The 27,702-nt window shown below is 44.8% G+C and overlaps 1 protein-coding gene across 1 annotated transcript in view; it reads right to left on the reverse strand.

Annotated features, from left to right (window-relative positions):
* Positions 1 to 435: 435 nt before the first annotated feature.
* Positions 436 to 27,702, reverse strand: part of ROR1 (receptor tyrosine kinase like orphan receptor 1) — a 340,836-nt gene continuing 313,569 nt past the window's right edge. The window contains exons 5-9 of the mRNA XM_040360774.1: positions 21,126 to 21,253; positions 17,561 to 17,878; positions 14,665 to 14,910; positions 8,638 to 8,849; positions 436 to 2,381 (exon numbers count right to left, since the gene is read on the reverse strand). Coding sequence (XP_040216708.1) covers positions 954 to 2,381; positions 8,638 to 8,849; positions 14,665 to 14,910; positions 17,561 to 17,878; positions 21,126 to 21,253 — 2,332 coding nt within the window. The 3' untranslated portion in view covers positions 436 to 953. The remainder of the gene's footprint in view (positions 2,382 to 8,637; positions 8,850 to 14,664; positions 14,911 to 17,560; positions 17,879 to 21,125; positions 21,254 to 27,702) is intronic.

Here is a 27,702-nt window from a genome sequence, read left to right on the forward strand (position 1 = left end):
AGCACCACTAAAGCTACATGCGGTATAATTTTTGAAGCCAAAGCAAAGCGAGGTGTAAACAGGACTGTAAGCTAACCATTTTATTTAGTGAAAGGAGCTTTGGCTGGCGTTCAGCGAGCTTTAGCAAAGCCTGTCCGAAGCTTTGTTTTGAAGCAAGTTAATGTGTGTTGAAGCTGAAGCACGTGTAAATGAGCCTTAAAAGACAATCCTAAATTTTAGGTTGTCCCCAGAAAAGGGGAAATCTTCCAATGGGGACACTAGTTCTGATGGCCTAGGACAGTGATGGCGAACCTTGGCATCCCAGATGTTTTGGAACTACATTTCCCATGATGCTCAGCTACTCTGCAGAGTGCCTGAGCATCATGGGAAATGTAGTTCCAAAACATCTGGGGTGCCAAGGTTCTCCATCACTGGCCTAGGAGTTCCCAAGGAATTCCCTTAATTTTTTTAAGGATTTCCTCTCACTTCCTGTTTTGGGATATGGGATAGGAAGTGAAGGTAAATCCCCCCCAACGGGGCACAGCTGGCAAAAAATATACCTTACAGGGTTTAAACCCCTTCCTTATTCTATCCAAAAATGAAAAACGAAAAGTTTTGCCTTTTTAGATCTACTTTAGTGAATGCATAGCGCACAAAGAAAAAACAAAAATGATTTATGATCTATGTTCACAAAATATGAAAACAGCAACTTCTAACATGTTAACACCACCAAGATCTTTCTTAAGCCACTTTGTACAATGTGTTTTCCTAGTACAAGGAATGAACCAATCACTGTCACCAAATCTGGTTACAGGTCCGTTTTGTTAGATATATAAATTGAACTTCACAGAAGGTACCTGAAAAAAAAAATGTCCGTTTAACATCTGGAATGACCTCAGTTCAATAAAAAATATTTTATATAAAACTTATTTTTTTTCTTCTGCATAGAGTACTTATGAAAGGCACTGCGAGTTTTACAATTCTGCAGAAATCATTGAGTCGTTATGTCCGTGAATAACAGAATCTTCTAAGAACGATGACTGTTTGGAGTCCACTTTGTAGGATTTGTTCCCTTTGCTTCCAAAGGACTGTACTCCTATACTACTCGGATGGCTTTGCATAGACATATGGGATAGCAAAGGGATGTTGGCATCTTGGTTGGATCCAGAAGACGGTAAGCTGGTCACGTGACCCGTACTGGTCGACCCGCTGGCACTACTTGGTGAGCGGCTCTTTGGAGGCGGGCAATGCTGGATGACTCTTGGAGGCCCTGGTGGTTGGTAATGAGCAGTAGGGAAAGCAGCATATCCTGGTGGGATAGGGTACCCGTTGATTGGTATGAATCTCTGGTTTTGAGCTAAAGGAGGCCCAATAAAGCCAGTGATTGGGGCCTGTGGCATACCTTGGGGCGAGAAAAACATATTTGGATATCTTTGATTGCTTAAGTTGCTAACAGGGCTGGCACTCAGCGACGTTGTCTGAGTTGTCGCATTACCACCAGAAGGAGTAGTTGAACTTGTGTGACTTGAAAGTCCCTCCCATTGTCTTAGTCTCATATGGATGTCCTTGAACCTCGGTCTCCGAGAGGGAATTTCCTGCCAACATTCTGTCATCAGACTGTACATTCTAGGAGGACAGTCTTCAGAACACGGAAGGAGTTGCCTCTTCCGAATCATCTCTACAACTTCTTGATTGCTGAAGCCGTAGAAAGGCTGAAGACCAAAGCTGAAGACTTCCCATAGGACCACTCCGTAAGACCAAATATCCGAATCGGTGGAGAATTTGCCATACATTATTGCCTCTGGGGACATCCATCGAATTGGAAGAAGAGAATTATTTTGTAGCCGGTAATAGTCAGCCGAGTATATTTCTCTAGAAAATCCAAGGTCAGAGATTTTAATGTGCAGTTGTTCTCCAACTAATATATTTCGAGCGGCTAGATCTTTATGGACAAAGAAATGACTTGAAAGGTACTCCATCCCAGCAGCGATCTGGACGGATATATGCAGAAAATCTCCATGATCGAGGCTAGATTTAACTGTGCCATCCTCATCGCTACTGCAACCAACGTCGGAATGGGGGGACCTCATAATGAGGAATTCATGTAGGTCTCCTTGATTCATGAACTCGAACAACATGCATACTGGCTGCTCCTGAGTTACCACCCCAAGAAGACACACAATGTTGGGGTGATGTAACTCAGCCGTAAGGGAGGTCTCTTGCTGAAATTCAGACCACTGTTGCGGATTGGTATAATCCTTCAAGGTCTTGATGGCAACGAGCTGAGCGTGGTCCATTCCCGGGAGGTACAGGTGACCTTTGTAGATCTTTCCGAATGTACAATCTCCAAGTTCTTCCATAAACCTCACTGCAGACAAGGGGAGCTCTTTTGCTTTGGTCTGCTAAAGGAAAGAAGAGCAAAAAAAAAAAATGGTCAGCATTACTACTTATTGTCTCATACCAAACATACTGTAGCTTGAAATACCACGATTATTCCATAGAAACAATTTCTTGGGCACTATAAATGTATAAAACCTGTTGTTTTTCATAGGTGACAGGGGCTCTTTATATCAACACAATTAAAGGAGTTGTAAAGGAAAAAATGTTTTTGCCTAAAATTTATTTCTGCAAGGTAGACAGACAGAATAGTGTAATGATTCTGTTAAAAAAACAAGTAAATACCTATTAAATTCCTTCATCTATATCACCTCCGGCGTTCTAGTTTCTGTTCTCTCATTCACTTCCTGTGGTTTGCATTGCTCGTTCATGTAAGAACTACATTTCCCAGTATGCATTGCGGCACGCCCAGTAATTCACACCTCCTTGAATTCTCTAATGCCTTGTACACACGACCGGATCTGTCCGATGAAAACGGTCCGCGGACCGTTTTCATCGGACATGTCCGCTGGGATCATTTGGTCTGATGGCTGTACACACCATCAGACCAAATTCCCCGCAGACAGGATACGCGGTGACGTGCGCGACCCTGGAAGGTCAATGCTTCCACGCATGCGTCAAATCACTTCGACGCATGCAAGGGCTTTCGGCCGAGCGGACATGTCCGGTGAGTCATACAGACGACCGAACATGTCCGACGGACAGGCTTCCAGCGGAGATGTTACTTAGCATGCTAAGAAACATTTGTCCGCTGGAAACCTGTCAGCTCGGCCGTTAATCCGGTCCGGTCGGCCGTTCAGACGACCGAACATGTCCGCGGAAACTGGTCCGCGGACCAGTTTCAGCAAACATGTTCGGTCGTGTGTACGAGGCCTAAGGCCTCGTACAGACGAGGGGACATGTCTGATGAAAACGGTCCGCGGACCGTTTTCATCGGACATGTTCGCTCTGAGATTTTGGTCTGATGGTTGTACACACCATCAAACCAAAATCCCAGCTGACAGAGAACGCGGTGACGTATACGACACCGACGTTCTCTGACGCGGAAGTTTAATGCTTCCACGCATGCGTCGCATGCGCGGGATTTCGTCCGAGCGGACATGTCCGATGAGTCGTACTGACCATCGGACATGTCCGACGGACATGGTTCCAGCGGACATGTTTCTTAGCATGCTAAGAAACATTGGTCTGCTGGAAACCTGTCTGCTAGGCCGGGAATCCGGTCCGGTCGGCCCTACACACGACCGAACATGTCCGCGGAAACTGGTCCGCGGACCAGTTTCAGCAGACATGTTCGGTCGTGTGTACGAGGCCTAACACGTAGAGAGCGTCCTGCCACACAGATGTAGTTCCCAGGAGGGGGCGAGCACGTTACTGACCACCGCAGTAAAGCCTCCCTTCACGGTGGTCAGTAAAATCAGACAAGCAGGAAGTGAACAGAACAGAGAAGAAATAGAGAAACTTCTGAGCAAAAACGAACAATAAGGAAGTGAAAAGAGGAATGTCTGCAGGCAAAGGATGCTTATTATGAAAAAAAAAAAAAATTCCTTTACAACCCCTTTTAATTAAAGGGGTTGTAAAGGTTCCTTTTTTTTTTAAAATAACAAACATGTCATACTTACCTCCTCTGTGCAGCTCGTTTTGCACAGAGTGGCCCTGATCCATGTCTTCTGGGGTCCCTCGGCAGCTGTCTCGGCTCCTCCCCGCATCAGCTAACCCCCTTATGGAAAGCTTAGTAGGAGGAACAGTATCCCATCATTGGTATCGGTGGAAGATACAGTGCCCCATTGTTGGTGTCAGTGGGAGGAATTGTGCCCCAGGGGCCGGATAAAGGCTAGTAAAGGGCCACATCTGGCCATCGGGCTGCAGTTTGGAGAACCCGGTGATAGACCAACACAAAGTGGAACATAATTGTGAAATGGAAAGGAAGTGATAAATGGTTTTCAAAATGTTTTACAAATAAATATGTGCAAAAGTGTGGTGTGCATTTGTATTCAGCCCCCTTTACTCTGATACCCCTAACTAAAATCTAGTGGAAGCAAATTCAGGGCAGCCATCAGAAATGTTTGGGCCCCTTACACAGCTTTATGCCTTATGCCTAGAAGTGTTCTCTCCCGCTGTCCTCTCTTTGCTCTCTCATGTGCCTCTCTTTCCAGGATCTCTTTACTGCCTTCTGGATGTACCCAAGACCTGGCCCAGGGTCACCCCCCCCCCTAGACTGGGGAGCTCCCCGTGGGCCCCGACAACCTCCACACTCTCTGACTCCTGCTCTTCCACCCGACAACTCCCACCCAGCTGAGCTGACCCCAGGTATTTAAAGCGGAGGTTCACCCGAATAGCATGTATATCTGACCAACTCCCTTATAGTCGTAACAAGTACTGTCCGCAATTAGTTTTTTTTTTTATGCTGTACGTACCTTTTAATCCATTTTTTCAATCTACTTCTCCCCGCGGGAGTAGGCGTTTCTATGCCTAGGGGGATCGTCATCTGGGAGGTCGCCCAGATGATTGACGTCTGTTCCCCTCGGCAGATAAGGCCCCGCCCCCCGTATTGCGTAGGCGCGCACAAGTTACGGGGTTTCCGAAAGAAGCCGAACATGCAGGCGCCGCTGGGGGGAACAGACGTCAATCATCTGGGCGACCTCCCAGATGACAACCCCCCTAGGCATAGAAACGCCTACTCCCGCGGGGAGAAGTAGATTGAAAAAATGGATTACAGGGTACGTACAGCATAAAAAACAAAAATAATTGCGGACAGTACTTGTTACGACTATAAGGGAGTTGGTCAGATATACATGCTATTAGGGTGAACCTCCGCTTTAAGGAGGCCTACCCCCTGCCAATCCAGATTGAGGCTTGGTCAGAGCTCCCTAAACCACCCCAGGCAGCTCCACCTCTCCTCTTCTCTTTCCAGATCGGCGCCCCCGCACCTCTGGCCAAATGCGGTACTGCACACCCCATTAGCTTGAATTCTGCTCGTCTTGCGAGACAACACTCGCAAACCGAGTCAGAATTAAAGAAAAAAAAAGTTGCTCGTCTTTCAAAATGCTCGTTAACCGCGTTACTCGTAAACCAAGGTTCCACTGTACTTAAAGCGGAGGTTCACCCTAAAAAAAAACTATGTACCATCCCATCCAGCATACTAGCGTCAACTACAGTATGCCTTTTTTTTTTTGTGCTGTACTTACAGTTTAATCCTTTAGTTTAGTTTCAGACTCCCGCGGGGAGTAGGCGTTCCTATGAAGAGGGGAACATGATTGACGGCCAGCTATGACGCGTCACGCGTTCCAAAAATAGCCCGAGTAGGACTCTTCACGGCGCTATACGGCGCACAGACTAGGAGCTGACTGCGCAGGCGCCGTATAGATCCGAGTCCTATTTCGGCTATTTTCGGAACGCGCCATAGCCGGCCGTCAATCATGTTCCCCTCTTCATAGGAACGCCTACTCCCCGCGGGAGTCTGAAACTAAACTAAAGGATTAAACTGTAAGTACAGCGCAAAAAAAAAAAAGGCATACTGTAGCTGACGCTAGTATGATGGAATGGATGGTAGACAAAGAAATTTTTTTTTTTTAGGGTGAACCCCCACTTTAAATTGCTGCAGCACATCATTTGGATTTTTCAACCTGAAGACGGACTACATATTCTAGGAAGGTAGGAAAGCGGCAATAAAACTATGCCTGCAGTTTTGCTTTAATGTAGAAACTGATATTACTGCAGCGTTCGTATTTATTGCACTAGCTTATAACTATTCAACAGCTTCAACCTTAGACCTAAAAGAACAATCACAAGTCTTCAAACACAGATAACTAATTGCCCTTTAATGTCTAACATATACAAAAAAAAACATAAGGACTATAACTAAGACTAAGCCGGTGAAGAAAGTCGAATGGCGGTCTTGAAGCACGGAGCTGGTCTCATGCATGGTGATGGCAGGAAATGAGCTGTGTTGTCAAAGTCCAGATGGTTTACATTACCCAAATCCTGAAGGCCAAACTTGTTTAGATCCTGATATATAGTAAATTATATCTCAGCAATGAACGTGTGATGTCCTCTGAATGACCTTCGCTTGCCGAAACCGGCATCAGAAGACTTGCTAATGAAGGGAGCCCATTAAGATCTGGCAGTCCCGAGTCTTCCTAAGCCAATGGGAACTGCCCATGACGAGGTTCTTTTGTGTTTGACAAGTACGTGTTGTATGACGATGTACGGGAGAAAATATATATATGTGTACGCCGGAGTTGAACCAGGGCCAGAATAAACATTCTATGATGGAAAATTCAATCCGGCTGTTCGTGTTTTGCCAACGGTATCTTCATTTTATTGGAGAAGGCAGGGATTAGGTTTATTAGATCCATCGTCTGGGGAATCAAAAAGCTAAAAACATTTTTTTTTCTCATACTGTTATTGTAACCGATAGGCATCTACAATGGCCGTTTTTTAAACTCTTTTTATTTCCTTTCTAATGACTTTGTAAAAGTTTTAGAAGGAACTGAGTTTTGTGTCTGTTGAAACACGCTGGTCATAGCGAAGGGTGGAAGCTGGCTGTAGGTATGAGGTGACATGGTTGCTCTAAGTGGGTCGGGTGATCAGGTCAGGCTGGATCATATCACAGAAATAAAGAAAGTGGCACCTTGATCTGTAACCTATAAACATGAGGTTGTGTGATCCGGAATTCATGGATATGAGTTCATGTGATCTGGAACCTATGGATATGAGGCCATATGATCTGGAACCTATGGATATGAGGCCATATGATCTGGAACCTATGGATATGAGGTCATATGATCTGTAACCTATGGATATGAGGCCATATGATCTGGAACCAATGGATATGAGGCCATATGATCCAGAACCTATGGATATGAGGTCATATGATCTGTAACCTATGGATATAAGGTCATATGATCCAGAACCTATGGATATGAGGTCATATGATCTGTAACCTATGTATATGAGGTCATATGATCTGTAACCTATGGATATGAGGTCATATGATCTGTAACCTATGGATATGAGGTCATATGATCTGTAACCTATGGATATGAGGTCATACGATCCAGAACCTATGGATATGAGGTCATACAATCCAGAACCTATGGATATGAGGTCATACGATCCAGAACCTATGGATATGAGGTCATATGATCTGTAACCTATGGATATAAGGTCATATGATCCAGAACCTATGGATATGAGGTCATATGATCTGTAACCTATGGATATGAGGTCATATGATCTGTAACCTATGGATATGAGGCCATATGATCCAGAACTTATGGATATGAGGTCATATGATCTGTAACCTATGGATATGAGGCCATACGATCTGTAACCTATGGATATGAGGCCATATGATCTGTAACCTATGGATATGAGGCCATATGATCTGTAACCTATGGATATAAGGTCATATGATCCAGAACCTATGGATATGAGGTCATATGATCCAGAACCTATGGATATGAGGTCATATGATCCAGAACCTATGGATATGAGGTCATACGATACAGAACCTATGGATAAAATAAAAATATAATAAACTGCTGGGCTCTGATGAAGAGGTCCTTGTAGCCTCGAAGCGCGTCAGCCGGCAGTGTCACACCTTTATCCCCCCCCCATTTGGAGTGTGGTCTGAGGGGTATCCATTACAGCGTTGTCGATAAGCCTATTATGTTGCTTTCCTTGTGAGTAGTTTTTTATTATATTTTTATTTTATTAAATTGTCAACGGTAACACACTAGGCTGGTGCGCCTTTTTCTTTTCTTCTCCTGATCACATAACCTCATATCCATAAATTCCGGATCAAATGAGCTCATATTTATAGGTTACAGATCATATGCCCTCATATTCATAAGTTCCGAATCACATGACCTCATATCCATCGGTTCCTGGATCACATGACCTCATATCCATAAGTTCCGGATCACATGACCTCATATCCATAAGTTCCGGATCACATGACCTTATATCCATAAGTTCCGGATCACATGACCTCATATCCATAAGTTCCTGGATCACATGACCTCATATCCATAGGATTCGGATTTGTCCTGGTGACCTTTGTCAACCAGCTCTACTACATCCAAAACTTAACAAAAAAAGTTCAGATTTAGATTTACTTTACCATTTCCTACTTTATCCAAAACGGAAAAAAAAATGAAAAAAAAAATCGAGCTTCCCCCCAATACAATTGTAATAAATGGCCCCATATATATATAAAAGCAAAGAGGGGGCAGCAGTTCTTTCTGTATGTATTACCTTTGGCTTATAAGCATTCAGCATGGACATCTCTACATTCTGTCCTCGGACGGGTTTGGGCTGCCGCGGCACTTCCGGGGATGAGGCCTTCTGGTTATTCCGGCAGATGCAGATGAAGAAGAACAGCAAAGCAATGGCCAGTGGGATGGTGACGCTGGGGACCAAGATGTAAAGTATCTCCATCTTGTTCTTTTCTTTGGAATCTTTGGAGTCTGGAATACAGAGAAGTTCAGATCATTAATGACTTATTCATGGTGCCATAATTGTATCGGGTACTTAAAGAAAACGGGGGGGTCAGTAAACCATTTTATTTCTTATATAAAGTGCTTGTGACTCCTTACATATACCCCAGTGAAGTGACTGACCTCAGATGATACGCAGAAATAAAACAAATCCTCCTACATATGCTGTACCTGTTTATCTACAGTCTTCTCTTCTTTACATCCGTTCAAAGTGCTGAATTTATAAAGCTTGTCTTATGCCGCATACACACGATCGGAATTTCCGATAGAAATTCTGATTCTGTGTGGGCCCCATCTGACTTTTTTTTTCGTGGGTGTTTAACCATTAAAGACCCGGACCATTATGCAGGTAAAGGACCTTGCCCCTTTTTGCGATTCGGCACTGCGTCGCTTTAACTGACAATTGCGCGGTCGTGCGACGTGGCTCCCAAACAAAATTGGCGTCCTTTTTTTCCCACAAATAGAGCTTTCTTTTGGTGGTATTTGATCACCTCTGCAGTTTTTATTTTTTGCGCTATAAACAAAAATAGAGCAACAATTTTGAAAAAAAAGCAATATTTTTTCCTTTTTGCTATAATAAATATCCCCCAAAAAAGATATAAAAAAACATATTTTTTCCTCAGTTTATGCCGATACGTATTCTTCTACCTATTTTTGGTAAAAAATCGCAATAAGCGTTTATCGATTGGTTTGCGCAAATTTATAGCGTTTACAAAATAGAGGATAGTTTTAAGGCATTTTTATTAATATTTATTTTTTTACTACTAATGGCGGCGATCAGCGATTTTTTTTCGTAACTGCGACATTATGGCGGACACATCGGACAATTTTGACACATTTTTGGGACCATTGTCATTTTCACAGCAAAAAGTGCTATACAAATGCATTGTTTACTGTGAAAATGGCAATTGCAGTTTAGGAGTTAACCACTGGGGGGCGCTGTAGGGGTTATGTGTGACCTCATATGTGTTTCTAACTGTAGGGGGGGCGGGGCTGGATGTGTGACGTCAGTGATCGTCTTTCCCTATTTTAGGGAACACACGATCAGTGACACTGCCACTGTGAAGAACGGGGAAGCTGTGTTTACACACAACTTTTCCCGTTCTTCAGCTCCAGGGACCGATCGCGGGACACCCGCGGCTGGGCACTTAAAGAGGACATACAGGTACGGGCTTGTGCCCAGCCGTGCCATTCTGCCGACGTAAATGTGCAGGAGGCGGTGCTTAAGTGGTTAAAAATAGAACACAATCGCGGGCATTACTAGTAAAAAAAAACAATTATTAATAAAAATGGCATAAAACTATCTCCTATTTTGTAGACGCTATGGGCCAGATTCAGGTACTTTTGCGGCAGCGTAACGATTCACCAAGCACTTGCGTGTAAACTTACGGCGGTGTAACGTAAAGCCGTCCGGCGCAAGCCGGCCTAATTCAAATGGGGCGTGTACCATTTAAATTAGGCGCGCTCCCGCGCCGAACGTTCTGCGCATGCTCCGTTTGGAAATTTCCCGCCGTGCTTCGCGCGAAATTACGGCGCCCCGACGTGTTTTTTGAACGGCGACGTGCGTAACGTATTCCCGGACGTCATAGGAAAAAAAAAAATTTGAAATGCGACGCGGGAACGACGGCCATACTTTAACATGGCTGGTCTAAAGTTAAGCAATGAAAAAGCAGGCTTAACTTTGTGCGACGGGAAAAACGACTTGCGACGACGTAACGCACGCGAGTACCTTCGTGGATCGCCGTAAAAGCTAATTTGCATACCCGACGCTGGAAAACGACGCAAACTCCACCCAGCGGCGGCCGAAGTATTGCAGCCTAAGATCCGAAGGCGTACGAAGCCGTAAGCCTGTCGGATCTTAGCCAAGTGCCGTCATAACTTGTTTTGAGGATTCAAAACAACGCTACGACGCGGCAAATTTGAAAGTACGCCGGAGTACAGCAGATACTCCGGCGTACTTGTTCTCTGAATCTGGCCCATTAACTTTTGCGCAAACCAATCAATAAAAGCTTATTTTTTTTTAACAAAAATATGTAGAAGAATACGTATCGGCCTAAACTGAGGGAAAAAAAAAGTTTTTTTTTATATATATATATTTTTTGGGGATATTTATTATAGCAAAAAGTCAAAAATATAATATTTTTTTTTTAAATTGTCTCTTATTTTTTGTTTATAGCGCAAAAAAAAAAAAAATCTGAGGTGATCAAATGCCACCAAAAGAAAGCTCTATTTGTGGGGGGAAAAAAAGGATGTACATTTTGTTTGGGAGCCATGTCGCACGACCGCGCAATTGTCATTTAAAGCAACGCAGGGCCAAATCGCAAAAAAGCGGCCTGGTCGTTAGGCATAAAAGTGACTGGCGCCCAATTTCTTTCTTGTTCATAACCCACTATGTCCAAAAAAACCTGCGCCCTGAGGATGTATGTCAGCCCTCCCTACCCCCGGATAGTCACCGGCAGACTCCCGGAAAATCTTGGTAGGCGCTACACCTAAATAACGTATTTCAGCAAATATAGCGCCAGCGTGATAAGTGGCGATCGCAAGCTTGCGCAGTGGGAAGTGGAACGTAATAGGGCTGATTAGGACCCCGGCGCAGTTCTCGCCATGTCGGGGATCCGATGGGTCGCTGTGGATTTCCTTGTAAAGAAGATTTCACGCCATGACTCGAGTTGTACCGGCGGTGACGCTTGCCTTGCCTGGCCTGGGAATTTCCTGTTTGGGAAGTTGCGGCTTCGGCTTCCAGGGCGTCCCGTTCTCCTCGGCTGGGCTCCTTTTCCAGGGGCTACAAAGGCGGCCTGTGTCCTGAGGATCCCGGATCACACAGCACAGGAGCGCCGCTGACACACGGGGGCCTCCCCTCCTTCCACAATACAGGAGAAAACACAGATCCTGGATACAGGGCCTTTAACCACTTGTCCACCGGGCCTATTCTGGCACTTCTCTCCATCATGTAAAAATCACATTTTTTATGATAGAAAATTAATCAGAACCCCCAAACATTATATATATATTTTTTAGCAGACACCCTAGCCCCTTCCCGACCGCCGCATGTACATATACGTCGGCAGAATGGCACGTACAGGCACATTGGCGTACCTGTACGTCCCTGCCTAGACGTGGGTGGGGGGTCCGATCGGGACCCCCCCCGCGACTTGGGGCGGTCGGGTCCCCTCGGGGAGCGATCCGGGACGACAGCGCGGCTATTTGTTTATAGCCGCTCCGTCGCGATCGCTCACCGGAGCTGAAGAACGGGGAGAGCCGTGTGTAAACACGGCTTCCCCGTGCTTCACTGTGGCGGCGCATCGATCGGGTGATTCCCTTTATAGGGAAGACCCGATCGATGATGTCATTCCTACAGCCACACCCCCCTACACTAGTAAACACACACTAGGTGATCCCTAAATGTTACAGCGCCCCCTGTGTTTAACTCCCAAACTGCAACTGTCATTTTCACAATAAAGAATGCAATTTAAATGCATTTTTTGCTGTGAAAATGACAATGGTCCCAAAAATGTGTCAAAATTGTCCGAAGTGTCCGCCATAATGTCGCAGTCACGAAAAAAATCGCTGATCGCCGCCATTAGTAGTAAAAAAAATAAAAAAAATAAAAATGCAAAAAAACTATCCCCTATTTTGTAAACGCTATAAATTTTGCGCAAACCAACCGATAAACGATTATTGCGATTTTTTTTACCAAAAATAGGTAGAAGAATTTGTATCGGCCTAAACTGAGGAAAAAAATATTTTTTATATATGTTTTTGGGGGATATTTATTACAGCAAAAAGTAAAAAATATTGCATTTTTTTCAAAATTGTCGCTCTATTTTTGTTTATAGCGCAAAAAATAAAAACCGCAGAGGTGATCAAATACCACCAAAATAAAGCTCTATTTGTGGGGAAAAAAGGACGCCAATTTTGTTTGGGAGCCACGTCGTACGACCGCGCAATTGTCTGTTAAAGCGACGCAGTCCCGAACTGTAAAAACCCCTTGGGTCTTTAGGCAGCAATATGGTCCGGGGCTTAAAGCGGGGGTTCACCCTTAGAGGGCACTTTTTTCCCTTAGCTTCCTGCTCGTTTTTACTAGGGGAATCGGCTATTTATTTTAAAATATGTGCAGTACTTACCCGTTTACGAGACGCATCCTCTCCGTCGCTTCCGGGTATGGGCTTCGGGAATGGGCGTTCCTTCTTGATTGACAGGTTTCCGAGAGGCTTCCGACGGTCGCATCCATCGCGTCACGATTTTCCGAAAGAAGCCGAACGTCGGTGCGCAGGCGCAGTATAGAGCCGCACCGACGTTCGGCTTCTTTCGGCTACGAGTGACGCGATGGATGCGACCGTCGGAAGCCTCTCGGAAGAATGTCAATCAAGAAGGAACGCCCGCTCCCGAAGACCCATACCCGGAAGTGACGGAAGAAGATGCAGCTCGAAAACGGGTAAGTACTGATCATATTTTAATATAAATAGCCGATTCCCCTAGACCGAACGAGCAGGAAGCTAAGGGGAGATTTTTATTTTTTTTTTAAATGGGTGAACTCCCGCTTTAAGTGGCTAGGGAATAAAATGGCAGTCATTGCAACTTTTTTTCTCGCACGGTATTTGCGCAATCATTTTTCCAATCGCCTTTTTTTGGGAAACAAAAAAGGGGTTTCATGAATTAAAAAATAACAAAACAGTAAAGTTAGCCCAATTTTTTTTGTATAATGTGAAAGATGAAGTTATGCCGAGTAAATAGATACCTAACATGTCACGCTTTAAAATTGCGCACACTCATGGAATGGCGCCAAACTTTGGTACTTAAAAATCTCCATAGGTGACACTTTAACATTTTTTACACGTTACTAGTTTCGAGTTACAGAGGAGGTCTAGTGCTAGAATTGTTGCACACGCTCTAACGTACGCGACGATACCTCACATGTGGGGTTTGAACGGCGTTTACATATGTGGGCGGGACTTGCATGCGTGTTCGCTTCTGTGCGTGAGATAACGCGGTCAGGGGCGTTTTGAAAAAAAAAATTTTTAATTTTATTTTTATTTTACTTAATTTTTTTTATTTTTTTTTTACACTTTTTTTGATCACTTTTATTCCTATTACAAGGAATGTAAACATCCCTTGTAATAGGAATCAGTGTGACAGGTCCTCTTTATGGAGAGATGTGTAAATGGCAGGGAAGCGGTTAACACTAGAGGTTAAATGTGTCCTAGGGAGTGATTCTAACTGTGTTGGGGATGGGGGGGCTACCAGTGACACGACACTGATCACTGCTTCCGATGACAGGGAGCAGTAGATCTCTATCCCGTCACTAGGCAGAACAGGGAAATGCCTTGTTTACATAGGCATCTCCTCGTTCTGCCTCTCCATGTCACGAACGCGAGCTGCCGGCGAACATGGAGCTTGCGGGTCCCGTGGGAACGGTCACGGAGAACGCGGCAGGCGCGCGCGGCAAATTAAAGGGGACGTACCTGTAAGCCCATTTGTCTGCCCGTGCCATTCTGCCGACGTTTATATCGGCGTGCGGCGGAGACAATCGCGGGACACCGGCAGACATCGAGTCCGTGGGTCCCGCGGGCGCGGTCAGGGAGCTTGCGGTGGGCGCGTGTCAGCTAGGCGGCAGTTTCAGAGCAACGTACAGGTACGTTGCTTTGCCCGCCCGTGCCATTCTGCCGACGTAAATGTACGTTAGGCAGTAGGCAAGTGGTTAAGCCCCGCCCTCAATCCAGTTGGCCAATCACAGGTAGCTCAGCTTTGTAACACACTCATAAAAGGTAGGTTGATTATCGCTTACCGCAGGCCGGAATGTCGCAGATCTCGTGTTTCATGTTTTCGTCCAACGTGAAGCACCACGGCGCCTCCTTCTGGTTGCCGGGGTTCCTGCAGTACGAATGGCCGCCGTTCAGTTCCGGGTATCGCAAAGCGTTGAACGTATGAGTGTGCGGATACTGGGAATTCCACGGCTGGCACTGCCGTCCAGATTTGGTGACGCTCACTGTGCCGCGGTAATCCACCCCTGTGCTGTTATAGCATTTGTGGTCTGTGAAGAAAACAGAGACGTAAAAATATATGTAAATGATTTTCACTTTCATAGAGGAGGAGGAGCTTCCAATCTGTCAGGGTATAGAGGGGGAGGGGGGATACAGGAGGAGGAGGAGCTTCCAATCTGTCAGGGTATAGAGGGGGAGGGGGGATACAGGAGGAGGAGGAGCTTCCAATCTGTCAGGGTATAGAGGGGGAGGGGGGATACAGGAGGAGGAGGAGCTTCCAATCTGTCAGGGTATAGAGGGGGAGGGGGATACAGGAGGAGGAGGAGCTTCCAATCTGTCAGGGTATAGAGGGGGAGGGGGGATACAGGAGGAGGAGGAGCTTCCAATCTGTCAGGGTATAGAGGGGGAGGGGGGATACAGGAGGAGGAGGAGCTTCCAATCTGTCAGGGTATAGAGGGGGAGGGGGGATACAGGAGGAGGAGGAGCTTCCAATCTGTCAGGGTATAGGGGGGGGATACAGAAGGAGGAGGAGCTCACAATCTAATAGAACAATGGTCTCCAAACTGTGCTTTGCTTGCTCTTATCTAGCCCTCAGGGGCACTATTCCCCCCACTGTCACCAATGATGGGGCACTATTCTTCCCACTGACACCAATATGGGGCACTATTCCTCATACTGACACCAATGATGGGGCACTATTACTCCCACTGACATCAATGATGGGGTACTATTCCTCCCACTGACATCAATGATGGGGCACTATTCCTTCCACTGACACCAACCATGGGGCACTCTTCCTCCCACGGACACCAATGATGAGGCACTATTCCTCCCACTGACACCAATGATGGGACACTATTACTCCCACAGACACCAATGATGAAGCACTATTCCTCCCACTGACATCAATGATGGGCACTATTCCTCCCACTGATACCAATGATGGGCACTATTCCTCCCACGAACACCAATGATGGGGCACTATTCCTCCCACGGACACCAATGACGGGGCACTATTCCTCCCACTGACACCAATGATGGGACACTATTACTCCCACTGACACCAATATGGGGCACTATTCCTCATACTGACACCAATGATGGGGCACTATTACTCCCACTGACATCAATGATGGGGTACTATTCCTCCCACTGACATCAATGATGGGGCACTATTCCTTCCACTGACACCAACCATGGGGCACTCTTCCTCCCACGGACACCAATGATGAGGCACTATTCCTCCCACTGACACCAATGATGGGACACTATTACTCCCACAGACACCAATGATGAAGCACTATTCCTCCCACTGACATCAATGATGGGCACTATTCCTCCCACTGATACCAATGATGGGCACTATTCCTCCCACGAACACCAATGATGGGGCACTATTCCTCCCACGGACACCAATGACGGGGCACTATTCCTCCCACTGACACCAATGATGGGACACTATTACTCCCACAGACACCAATGATGAAGCACTATTCCTCCCACTGATACCAATGATGGGCACTATTCCTCCCACGAACACCAATGATGGGGCACTATTCCTCCCACGGACACCAATGACGGGGCACTATTCCTCCCACTGTCACCAATGATGGGGCACTATTCCTCCCACGGACACCAATGGTGGGGCACTATTCCTTCCACGGATACCAATGATGGGGGCACAAATGCTCTTCTGGAAGAAGGATCAAACATTCCCATAGACACACTCCTAAACCTTGTGGACGGCCTTCCCAGAAGAGTTGAAGCTGTTATATCTGCAAGGGGCGGGGCCAACTCAACATTGAACCCTACAGACTAAGACTGGGATGCTATTAAAAATCATGTGCGTGTAAAGGCAGGCGTCCCAATACTTTTGGTAATATAGGGCCAGATTCACGAACAATAGCGCCGGTGTAACGTAAGCCGTTTACGTTACACCGCCGCAAGTTTTCAGTTTTAGTGCCCGATCCACAAAGCACTTACCTGGAAACTTGCGGCGGTGTATCGTAAAGACGTCCGGCGCAAGGCGGGCCAATTCAAATGGGCGTGTGCCATTTAAATTAGGCCAAACCTACTGCGCATGCTCCGTTTCGGAATTCCCGCCGTGCTTTGCGCGCAGTGACGTAATTTTTTCGAACGGCGACGCGCGTAGCGTAATTCCGTATTCCCGGACGGCTTACGCAAACGACGTTCATTTTTAAATTTCGACGCGGGAACGACGGCCATACTTTATAGAGCAATACGATTGCTGTGTAAAGTTAAGGCAGGTCAAATACCGACTAACTTTGCGACGGGAAACTAGACTAGCGGCGACGTAGCGAACGCGAAAATCCGTCGTGAATCGCCGTAACTCCTAATTTGCATACCCGACGCTAGTTTACGACGCAAACTCCCCCCAGCGGTGGCCGCGGTACTGCGTCCTAAGATCCGACAGTGTAAAACAATTACACCTGTCGGATCTTATGGATATCTATGCGTAACTGATTCTATGATTACGTCGCATAGATAGAAACAGAGATACGACGGCGTATCAGGAGAAACGCCGTCGTATCTCTTTTGTGAATCTGGCCCATAGTGTATATATAGTTACATTTATCTAATCAGGAATAGTGTAAGAATATACCATACCTGGAATTCATCTTTATGTCAAAATCCAATATACTTTTTCGTGGGACAGAGCGCTAATCATGGCGCACTTACTCTTATTAATGGGGTCGGCCATCGGTATCCCGATGCGGATGCAGTTCCCGGCCTCGGGGTTGTCCGGCTGGGGGAGGTCCTCGCAGTTGGGCAGCTTCAGTCTCATTAGGATCATGGGGTTGGACCTGGCAAAGATGTACTCGGCTTGGCACAGGACGTTCTCCAGGATCTCACACTCGTCCCGGCACAGGTCCCGCGGCTTGGGGGAGGACGAGGACTCGGAGCAGTAGGGAAAGGCGTAGTGGCAAAGGGACGGGATGGCGAACTCGGAGCATTTGTCGGACAGGTGATTGGAGGTTCCGATCATCGTGAAGGCAGCTGAAAAATAAGAGAGAGAGAGCAATTAAAGTGGATGTAAACCCAATTTTTTTTATTATGTAGAGTATAAGATTTCCCATCATCTGTGCCCAGTCTTGCCACACAGAGTTAATCCAGCTCTGAGCAATCCTCTTTTATTGTTCAGTGAGATAAAACGGACAAACATGAGAAAACTTTTGTCCGTTCTTCCCCCTTTCTGTGAGTGACAGGTTATTTACATATCTCATGCACTAGCCTGGAGACAGACATTGGGCTGGATTCAGGTAGGAATTACGCCCTCTTACTTACGTTTTAACGATGCGCCTCCGTAAATTACCTGCGCTACGCTTCATTCATGAAGCAGTAGCTACGTAATTTGCGCGGGCGCTCCTTAAAACTGCCCGGCGTAAGGGCGCGTAATTTAAATGATCCCGTAGGGGGCGTGGATCATTTAAATTAGGCGCGTTCCCGCGCCGAACGTAGTGCGCATGCTCCGTCGGGAAACTTTCCCGACGTGCATTGCGGCAAATGACGTCGCAAGGACGTCATTTGCTTCAACGTGAACGTAAATGGCGTCCAGCGCCATTCACGATTCACTTACGCAAACGACGTAATTTTCAAACATCGCGACGCAGGGACGACGGGTATACTTAGCATTGGCTGCCCCTGCTAATAGCATGGGCAGCCTTACGCGGAACCCGACGAACGTAAACGACGTAAACTGCGTACGTAGGGCGCGCGTACGGTTGTGAATCGGCGTTAGTATGCAATTTGCATACTCTACGCTGACCACTACGGGAACGCCACCTAGCGGCCATCGTAAGAATGCAGCCTACGATACGACGGCATAAGAGCCTTATGCCAGTCATATCTTAGGCTGCAGTCGCCGTAACAAGCTTTCTGAATACAGGAAAGTCGTTACGCCAGCGCAACTAAGCAATTGCGCTGCGTAACTATGGTTACGCAGACGCAATTGCTTACTGAATCCACCCCATTGTTTTTTAATTCCCACTCCTTTTCTGAAGTCATGTGGTTACTCTTCTGGATTTTGACTGGATGTTGGAGATCATAGCAGAATTTAGTGTACGGAATACACAGGAGAAAATGCATGTTGGCAAGGGGAGTGTAGAGGAGGGCGGGGCAGTCTACTGACATCGCGACTCCACCCACCGAGCTCCAGACAACAGATCCACCCACAGAATCTGCAGTTTTTCAGTTCTTATAACAGACAAGAGGGGAGACATTTGATAGGTGAGGATACATGCAGGAGGCATCTATATCCGTATAGATAAGCACTATGGCAGGAGTTTAGAAAGGATTCCAGAGTTCCGTTTAAAAGCAGAACTTTGTGTAGAAAACGAAACTTTGACTCCTGGAGAATCAAAACAGAAGATGTTCAAAGTTTAAGGGGCCATTTATATGGCGCGGTCAGGGCCGTCTTTACCCACTTAAGGACCGCCTCCTGCACATATACGTCGGCAGAATGGCACGGCTGGGCACAAGCACGTACCTGTACGTCCTCTTTAAGTGCCCAGCCGTGGGTCGCACGACCCGGTCCTAAGCTCCGTGACCGCGGGACCTGCGGACCCGATCGCCGCTGGAGTCCCGTGATTGGTCCCCGGAGCTGAATAACGAGGAGAGCTGTGTGTAAACACGGCTTCCCCGTCCTTCACTGTGGCGCCGTCATCGATCGTGTGTTCCCTGATATAGGGAAACACAATCAATGATGTCACACGTCCAGCCCCGCCCCCCTGCAGTTAGAAACACATATGAGATCACACTTAACCCCTTCAGCGCCCCCTTGTGGTTAACTCCCAAACTGCAATTGTCATTTTCACAGTAAACAATGCATTTTTATAGCACTTTTTTCTGTGAAAATTACAAATGTCCCAAAAATGTGTCAAAATTGTGCTTTGGATTACAAGCATGTTTCTGGAACGAATTATACTCACAAACCAAGGTTTTACTGTATTATTATATTACTCTTATTAAAAATAATATTGTTATTATTATTATATTAATAAGAGTAATGGAAAATAATAGTAATAGTAATAGAAATTATTAATAGTAATAGAAAATAAAATTATAATAATAATAATAGTAATAGAAAATAATAATAATAGTCATAATAATAATAATAATAATAATAATAATAATAATAGTAATAGAAAATAAAAATGATAATAATAATAATAATAGAAAATAATAATAATAATAATAATAATAATAATAATAATAATAATAGTAATAGAAAATAATAATAATAATAATAATAATAATAGTAATAGAAAATAATAATAATAATAATAATAATAATAATAATAATAATAGAAAATAATAATAATAGAAAATAATAATAATAATAATAATAATAATAATAATAGTAATAGAAAATAATAATAATAATAATAATAATAATAATAATAATAGAAAATAATAATAATAATAATAATAGAAAATAATAATAATAGTAATAGAAATTAATAGTAATAGAAAATAAAATTATAATAATAATAATAGTAATAGAAAATAATAATACTAGTCATAATAATAATAATAATAATAATAATAATAATACAAATAATAATAATAATAGTAATAGAAAATAAAAATGATAATAATAATAATAATAATAATAATAATAGAAAATAATAATAATAATAATAATAATAATAATAATAGTAATAGAAAATAATAATAATAATAATAATAATAATAATAATAATAATAATAATAATAGAAAATAATAATAGAACATAATAATAATAATAATAACAATAATAATAATAATAATAATAGTAAATAATAATAATAATAATAATAATAATAATAGTAAATAATAATAGAAAATAATAATAATAATAATAATAATAATAATAATAATAATAATAGAAAATAATAATAATAATAATGACAATAATAATAATAATAATAATAATGACAATAATAATAATAATAATAATAATAATAATAATAATAATAATAATAGTAATAGAAAATAATAATAATAATAATAATAATAATAATAATAATAATCATAATAGAAAATAATAATAATAGTACTAGTAATAATAATAAATAGTAATGACAATAATAATAATAATAATAATAATAGTAATAGAAAATAATAATAATAATAATAATAATAATAATAATAATAATAATCATAATAGAAAATAATAATAATAGTACTAGTAATAATAATAGTAATAGAAAGACCAATGAGCATCAAGAATGCAGACTGCAGAATGCGGAGAGAATGACGTACCTGTAATTTGGTTCTCGATCTCTCCCTGCATGTGCAAAGACTCCATGTAAATGGTGCGGTTTCCGATGAAGCGGGCGCAGGCGATGCCTCGGTACGGCTGGCAGTAACCGTCCTCCTCAAATTCATCCCTAAAAAATAATACAAGGTAAGCAGACTGCAAGTCAGCCAGTAGGGGGCAGCACAAAACAGGACAAATACACACGAGGCAGCAAAACAATGAAATGAGGAAGAAAGCAACGTTCTCAGGGATCTACTAATACATAAAGTGACGTGCAATGAATACATATGTCATATAGTAAAGTAGGAGTATGACGTAGGCATAGCTCCTAACTGTCCCTGATTTCGAGGGGGACTGTCCCTGATTTGGAGCAATGTCCCTCTTTCCCCATCATTTGTCCCTCATTTTGGTCTGATCTCTATAGTTGTATATAAAATGCACTTTTTATTTTTCAAAAAGTGTTTCCCAGAGCTAAACCTTTCATCTGATTTCTAAATTGCTGCATTTGGAAATTTTAAAAGACAAATAAAGGAATAGTAGTAGTAGTAGTGTAAAGATAGGTGGACAGTAGGGTGACCACATTTCCAAACTACCATTCAGGGACACCCCCCCTTCCCAAAAATCAGCTTGTGCTGTAACAAATCACTGCACAGTGATTGGACACAAGAGGCGGGATTTATGATTTCTCCAATCACAAGCAGGGGGCGGGGATTGTGCTCCTCCAGGCATTCCCGGCCAGGACAAGTACTGTCGGTGAGTAAAGCGGTGATGTGGCGGCCTTTTATGGGGCATCAGATTGGCCCGGGGGGTGGCTGTGTCAGTTTCATTCCTGGACACTGTATTGTCCTGAAATGAAGGTGCCCGGGACAGACCTGCAAAATGCGGGACACGTGGTCACCCTAATGGACAGGAACGATACAACATGGAGCAAGAAATTACAAAACTGCACTCGATTACGATTACTAATACTGAATAAAAAAAGATCATTCAGAAGATGCCAACTGCATTCCGAATGCCCCTCTTTATTATGTTGTAGAGCTGCAAGAGTGCCCTGTAATGTGACTGCAGATTTTCCCGATTAGATGGGTCCTGGCCAAACAGTAAAACCTCATCCAGCCCCCTGGACAACATCCATACTGGGACAGGAAGAGTAATGGATGACGGTCAAGACTTCTAAGAATCTGGCCAAGTAAAGGAATCAATGTACAAGTGTGATGAGCAGACCCAGCTGCCGGCCTTCCCTAGCTTTTTTACCGACATCCCAGAATGTTGAATTTTGGTTCTTATGAAATTCTGCAAAGGGTGTCAGAGATTGCTGATCCGGGGAACATCCAATTGCATTAGGGCTGGGGTCTCCAAACTACAACCTGTGGGCAAACCTCCCAACTTTTTGAGATGGGAATAAGGGACACCTACTAGCACAGGGATATGCAATTAGCGGACCTCCAGCTGTTGCAAAACTACAAGTCCCATCATGCCTCTGGGTGTCATGCTTGTGGTTGTCAGAGTCTTGCTATGCCTCATGGGAATTGTAGTTCTGCAACAGCTGGAGGTCCGCTAATTGCATATCCCTGTACTAGCAGAAGCATGAAGAAATAGGACACCCCCCCTGCCACACCCCCTTAAAGGAGAACTGACCCCCCAAAAAAAGATTGGTTAAACCCACAAGGGCTTTTTTTACCACCACTCTTCCTTTAAATTGGCTTTTCAAATTTACAAATGCAGTAGGTTAGGATTTGGATGAAAGGTTTAGCACTGGGAAACACTTTTTGAAAGATACAAAGTGCATTTTATATACATCTATATAGATCAGATCTAAATGAGGGACAATGAGGGACAGAGGGACATTGCTCTAAACTAGGGACAGTCCCTGGAAATCAGGGACAGTTGGGATGAGGTATGCCTGTGGGGATTTTATCTGGCCCGTAGCTAGGTCTTTAGGCTCCCAGCCACCCACACTTGTAGTGGCAAAGCAGAGTTGGACTGCTTGGCAATGCATGCCACATAATGTGGTTGCTTGGCAAATGCACATGCTTATTCCTGATCCTTTAAGGGCTGGTTCACACCACAAAAACGCGCTCCGGCTATGTTCCGGATGTGTTTCTGCATGTGCGTTTTTAATGTGTTTTTGCCACGTTCCGGTGCATTTTTGATGCATTTCCGGGTGCATTCAGGATGTTTTTTTCCCCACTGTACTGGGGTCCGGTGCATTTTTGAGAAATTTAAGGCCTGGTTCACAGCACAAAAAAGGCGCGTTTTTTGACGCATTCCAGTGCGTTTTACAGTGCAGTCAAGTGCAGGAAAAATGCAGCATGTTCTGCTTGTTTTTCTCGAACTGAAATGTACTAGAACTGACATTGTGTAAAAAGGCTGTTTTATCCTGTATTCACAGATCCTCCCTCTCCTGCACTGTCTATCTAGGGAAGGCCAGCTAACACAGGCAGAGTAGCCGACCTGCACATGCTCAGTTGTGTCTTTTACGCTGGAGAGAACACTTACTTGTTCTCAGAGCTAGCCAGGTCACATGAATAATACTGACATCACACATGTGGGAGTGTATACAGGCTGTTGTGGAAATCTCCTCCTACCTGAACTCTCAGCACTGGAGAAACTCTGCAGTTTATCATGTAACCATGTGTAAGGGGTTAGCTTGGTAGCGGGGTGTGTGACCCCCTGGATGGGTTCACCACACAATGATTTTATACAGACAGGCAGTCGAAGACGGTTGAAAACAAAGATTTTGGTTTATTCTTCCATCTTGCTGGAAACAAGTGCAAGCATCCAAACAGCATAAACAAAATCAAACATAAAATAAACCCTGGCCACTTTGGGCGTCTACCTTCCACACAGGAACCTATCTATGGAGTCTGGCACAGCCTACTGCTGGGTAGACACTGCTGGTCATACAGCAGAAAAACAATAGTCTTTTGATTTTTATCACACAGAAAAATCAATCCTCTCCTTACCTTCTCAGAAGACTCTCAGTACTGCTGCTCTCTTTCACTCAGAAAGCCTCAGCATGCAGCAATTCAGTGGTAATCCTCTGGACTACTTATAGAGGCCTTAATTGCCTCATTCTGAACAGCTGAAGTCTTCCAACGCCCTCCAACCTTTCCTGGCTATTTCTCGCAGCCGACGCCTAATAACAATTGGTGTATTGTCTAACAAGGCAGAAATGTATGTCCCGTCTGTGACAACACCCACAGATTTACCTGACTTCCTGTCACACATGGTATACAGATCATCCAAAAAGGTATATAGTGGCAGTATTTTAATGTAAAAACAAGATGAACTATTTTCATATTACTGGATTTAGTAACACTTGAATTCATCAAAATAAAACACTGGGTCGCTATAGCAAACCTTCTATAACCAAAAGACACCTCTATGTACCATTAAGTGTGCCCAAATTTTCTTCTGTGCAGCACACGGCCCTATTTTTATAAGAATTCACATTCATATTGGATAAATCGATCCCCGTGGGGGCCCCACCCATCATCGCCCTGCGCGGATTTAAGAATGTTGAGAGGTGGGGATGTTGCTGGGTAACCACATATACACCGGCTGACTAGTAACCACATACATCATTTCCCTAGCAACCATTTATCACCCAACCCGGGTTGCCAGGCACCCACACACCCCCGGTTGCCAGGCACCCACACACCCCCGGTTGGCAGGCACTCACACACCACCCCCGGTTGCCAGGCACCCACACACACCCCCGGTTGGCAGGCACCCACACACACCCGGTTGGCAGGCACTCACACACCACCCCCCCATTGTCTCGTAACTAAGCCTCCATGATCTGGTTGTCTACTAAAAAAAAAAAATGTTTAAAGAAATCACAAAAAAAAAAGGAAATTTTTAATGAATAGGGAGTCGCCCAGAGTACTTTACATGGAACATAAATAAAACATTTGCCGCTGAAGACCTGCAATGAAAAGCTATTTAAGGTGAGATAATACTACCCACTGGCACCGGCACAGACTGCTGGCACCGCTCAGAGAGTGAGGTCAGCGTTCAGGATGTACAGATTCACAGCGGTGAGGTCATGGGATTAATTAGTCTAGCTGAAGAACGCAGGAAAACACGCCGCTCGCCCTCTGCATGGCAAACGCACCAACATGAGACTACCAAAAAAAAAAGGGGGGTGACTTTAAAGAAAAACAAAAAAGCAAGAACAAAAATGCAATATGTTGCAGCTTACAGCCCTTAGATTTGGTGGCTGCCTTAGTTTTATTTCAGTTTTTTATTTTTTTTTTAATTAAAGAGCAACTGTAGTCTGCTCATATACAGTAATTTGTAATAAAATCATATTTGCCATTCTGAAGCTTCCCTTCAACCACTTTGTATATTATTTTATATATTCTGTACTTGACAAATATGCTGCAGAAATCTCCCTCCACTGAAGCTGGCTGCAGCCATTTTAACTGTGGGCAGCTGAAGCTGCTGCCTGTTCACTTCCTGAATTTACACAGACACACAGAGGCACGCCTTAGGCTCCGCAGCTCTCATTGGCCCTCTTATGACTCCCCCCCCTCCCTTCCTGGCAAACTCACAAGAGTGAGAGCTGTGCATGAGGTTATAAGCTTAGGCTAATGACCAGACAAGAAACAGGAAGTGGGCTGTATACAGCAAGTGTTGGAGCCAAGGTTAGGTGCTGACTATCAATACAGCCATCTCTTTGATAGCTACATTGTTGGACAGCCTTGGGAGGGAGGCGGAGGCATCCTGTCCAACCACCTGGCTAGCCTCCTACATGGCTAGCCTTCCTCTTGCCAATGCTTTTTTTCAGGCAACTCCTGGGAGCCAAGAATAGGCACTGGCTATCAATACAGCCATCTCTTTGCTAGCCATGTTGTTGGACAACCATGGGTAGAAGAAGGGGCATCCTGTCCAACCACCTAGCTAGCCTTCTGCCTTCCTCTTGCCAATGTTGGTCTCAGGCTAGTGTTGAATCCAAGCATAGGCGCCGGCTAACAATGCAGCCATCTCTTTGCTAGCTGTTTTCTTGGATGGGCGTAGGGTAAGAGGGGGCGCCCTGTCCAACCAGACAGCCTTGCGGGAGGAGGCGGCATCCTGTCCAATCACCTGGCTAGCCTCCTACATGGCTAGCCTTCCTCTTGCCAATGCTTGTTTCAGGCAACTCCTGGGAGCCATGGATAGGTGCTGGCTATCAAAGCAGCCATCTGTTTGCTAACTGCATTGTTGGAAAGGCGTGGGGGAAGAGGGGACATCCTGTCCGACCACCTGGCTAACCTTCTGCATTCTTCTTGCCAATGCTTGTCTAAGGCAAGTGCTTGGAGCCAAGGATAGGTTCTGGCTATCAATACAGCCATCTCTTTGCTAGCTGTGTTGTTGGACAGCCATGTGGGAAGAAGGGACATCCTGTCCAACCACCTGGCTAACCTTCTGCATTCTTCTTGCCAATGCTTGTCTAAGGCAAGTGCTTGGAGCCAAGGATAGGTTCTGGCTATCAATACAGCCATCTCTTTGCTAGCTGTGTTGTTGGACAGCCATGTGGGAAGAAGGGACATCCTGTCCAACCACCTAGCTAGCCTTTTGCCCTCCTCTTGCCAATGCTGGTCTCAGGCTAGTGTTAAATCCAAGGATAGGCGCCGGATATCAATGCAGCCATCTCTTTGCTAGCTGTTTTCTCAGATGGGCGTGGGAGAAGAGGGGACGCCCTGTCCAACCACCTAGCTAGCCTTCTGCATTCCTCTTGCCAATGCTTGTCTCAGGCAAGTGCTTGGGGGCCAAGGATAGGCGCTGGCTATCAAAGCAGCCATCTCCTTGCTAGTTGCACCCTGTCCAACCACCTAGCTAGCCTTCTGCATTCCTCTTGCCAATGCTTGTCTCAGGCAAGTGCTTGGGGGCCAAGGATAGGCGCTGGCTATCAAAGCAGCCATCTCCTTAGTAGTTGCACCCTGTCCAACCACCTAGCTAGCCTTCTGCATTCTAGTGTTGAATCCAAGGATAGGCGCCGGTTATCAATGCAGCCATCTCTTTGCTAGCTGTTTTCTCGGATGGGCATGGGGGGAAGAGGGGGTGCCCTGTCCAACCACCTAGCTAAACTTCTGCATTCCTCTTGCCAATGCTTGTCTCAGGCAATTGTTGGAGCCCAGGATAGGCGCTGACAATCAATGCAGCCATCTCTTTGATAGCTGCGTTGTTGTACAGCCTTGGTGGGAGAAGGGGCATCCTGTCCAACCACCTAGCTAGCCTTCCACTTGCCAATGGTTGTCTCAGGCTAGTGTTAAATCCAAGGATAGGCGCCGGCTATCAATGCAGCCATCTCTTTGCTAGCTGTTTTCTCAGATGGGCGTGGGAGAAGAGGGAACGCCCTGTCCAACCACCTAGCTAGCCTTCTGCATTCCTCTTGCCAATGTTTGTCTCAGGTAAGTGCTTGGGGGCCAAGGATAGACGTTGGCTATCAAAGCAGCCATCTCCTTGCTAGTTGCGCCCTGTCCAAACACCTAGCTAGCCTTCTGCATTCCTCTTGCCAAGGCTTGTCTCAGGCAAGTGCTTGGGGGCCAAGGATAGGCGCTGGCTAGCAAAGCAGCCATCTCCTTGCTAGTT

The sequence above is a fragment of the Rana temporaria genome, chromosome 7 (genome assembly GCF_905171775.1).
Source record: "Rana temporaria chromosome 7, aRanTem1.1, whole genome shotgun sequence".
Classification (NCBI taxonomy): domain Eukaryota; kingdom Metazoa; phylum Chordata; class Amphibia; order Anura; family Ranidae; genus Rana; species Rana temporaria.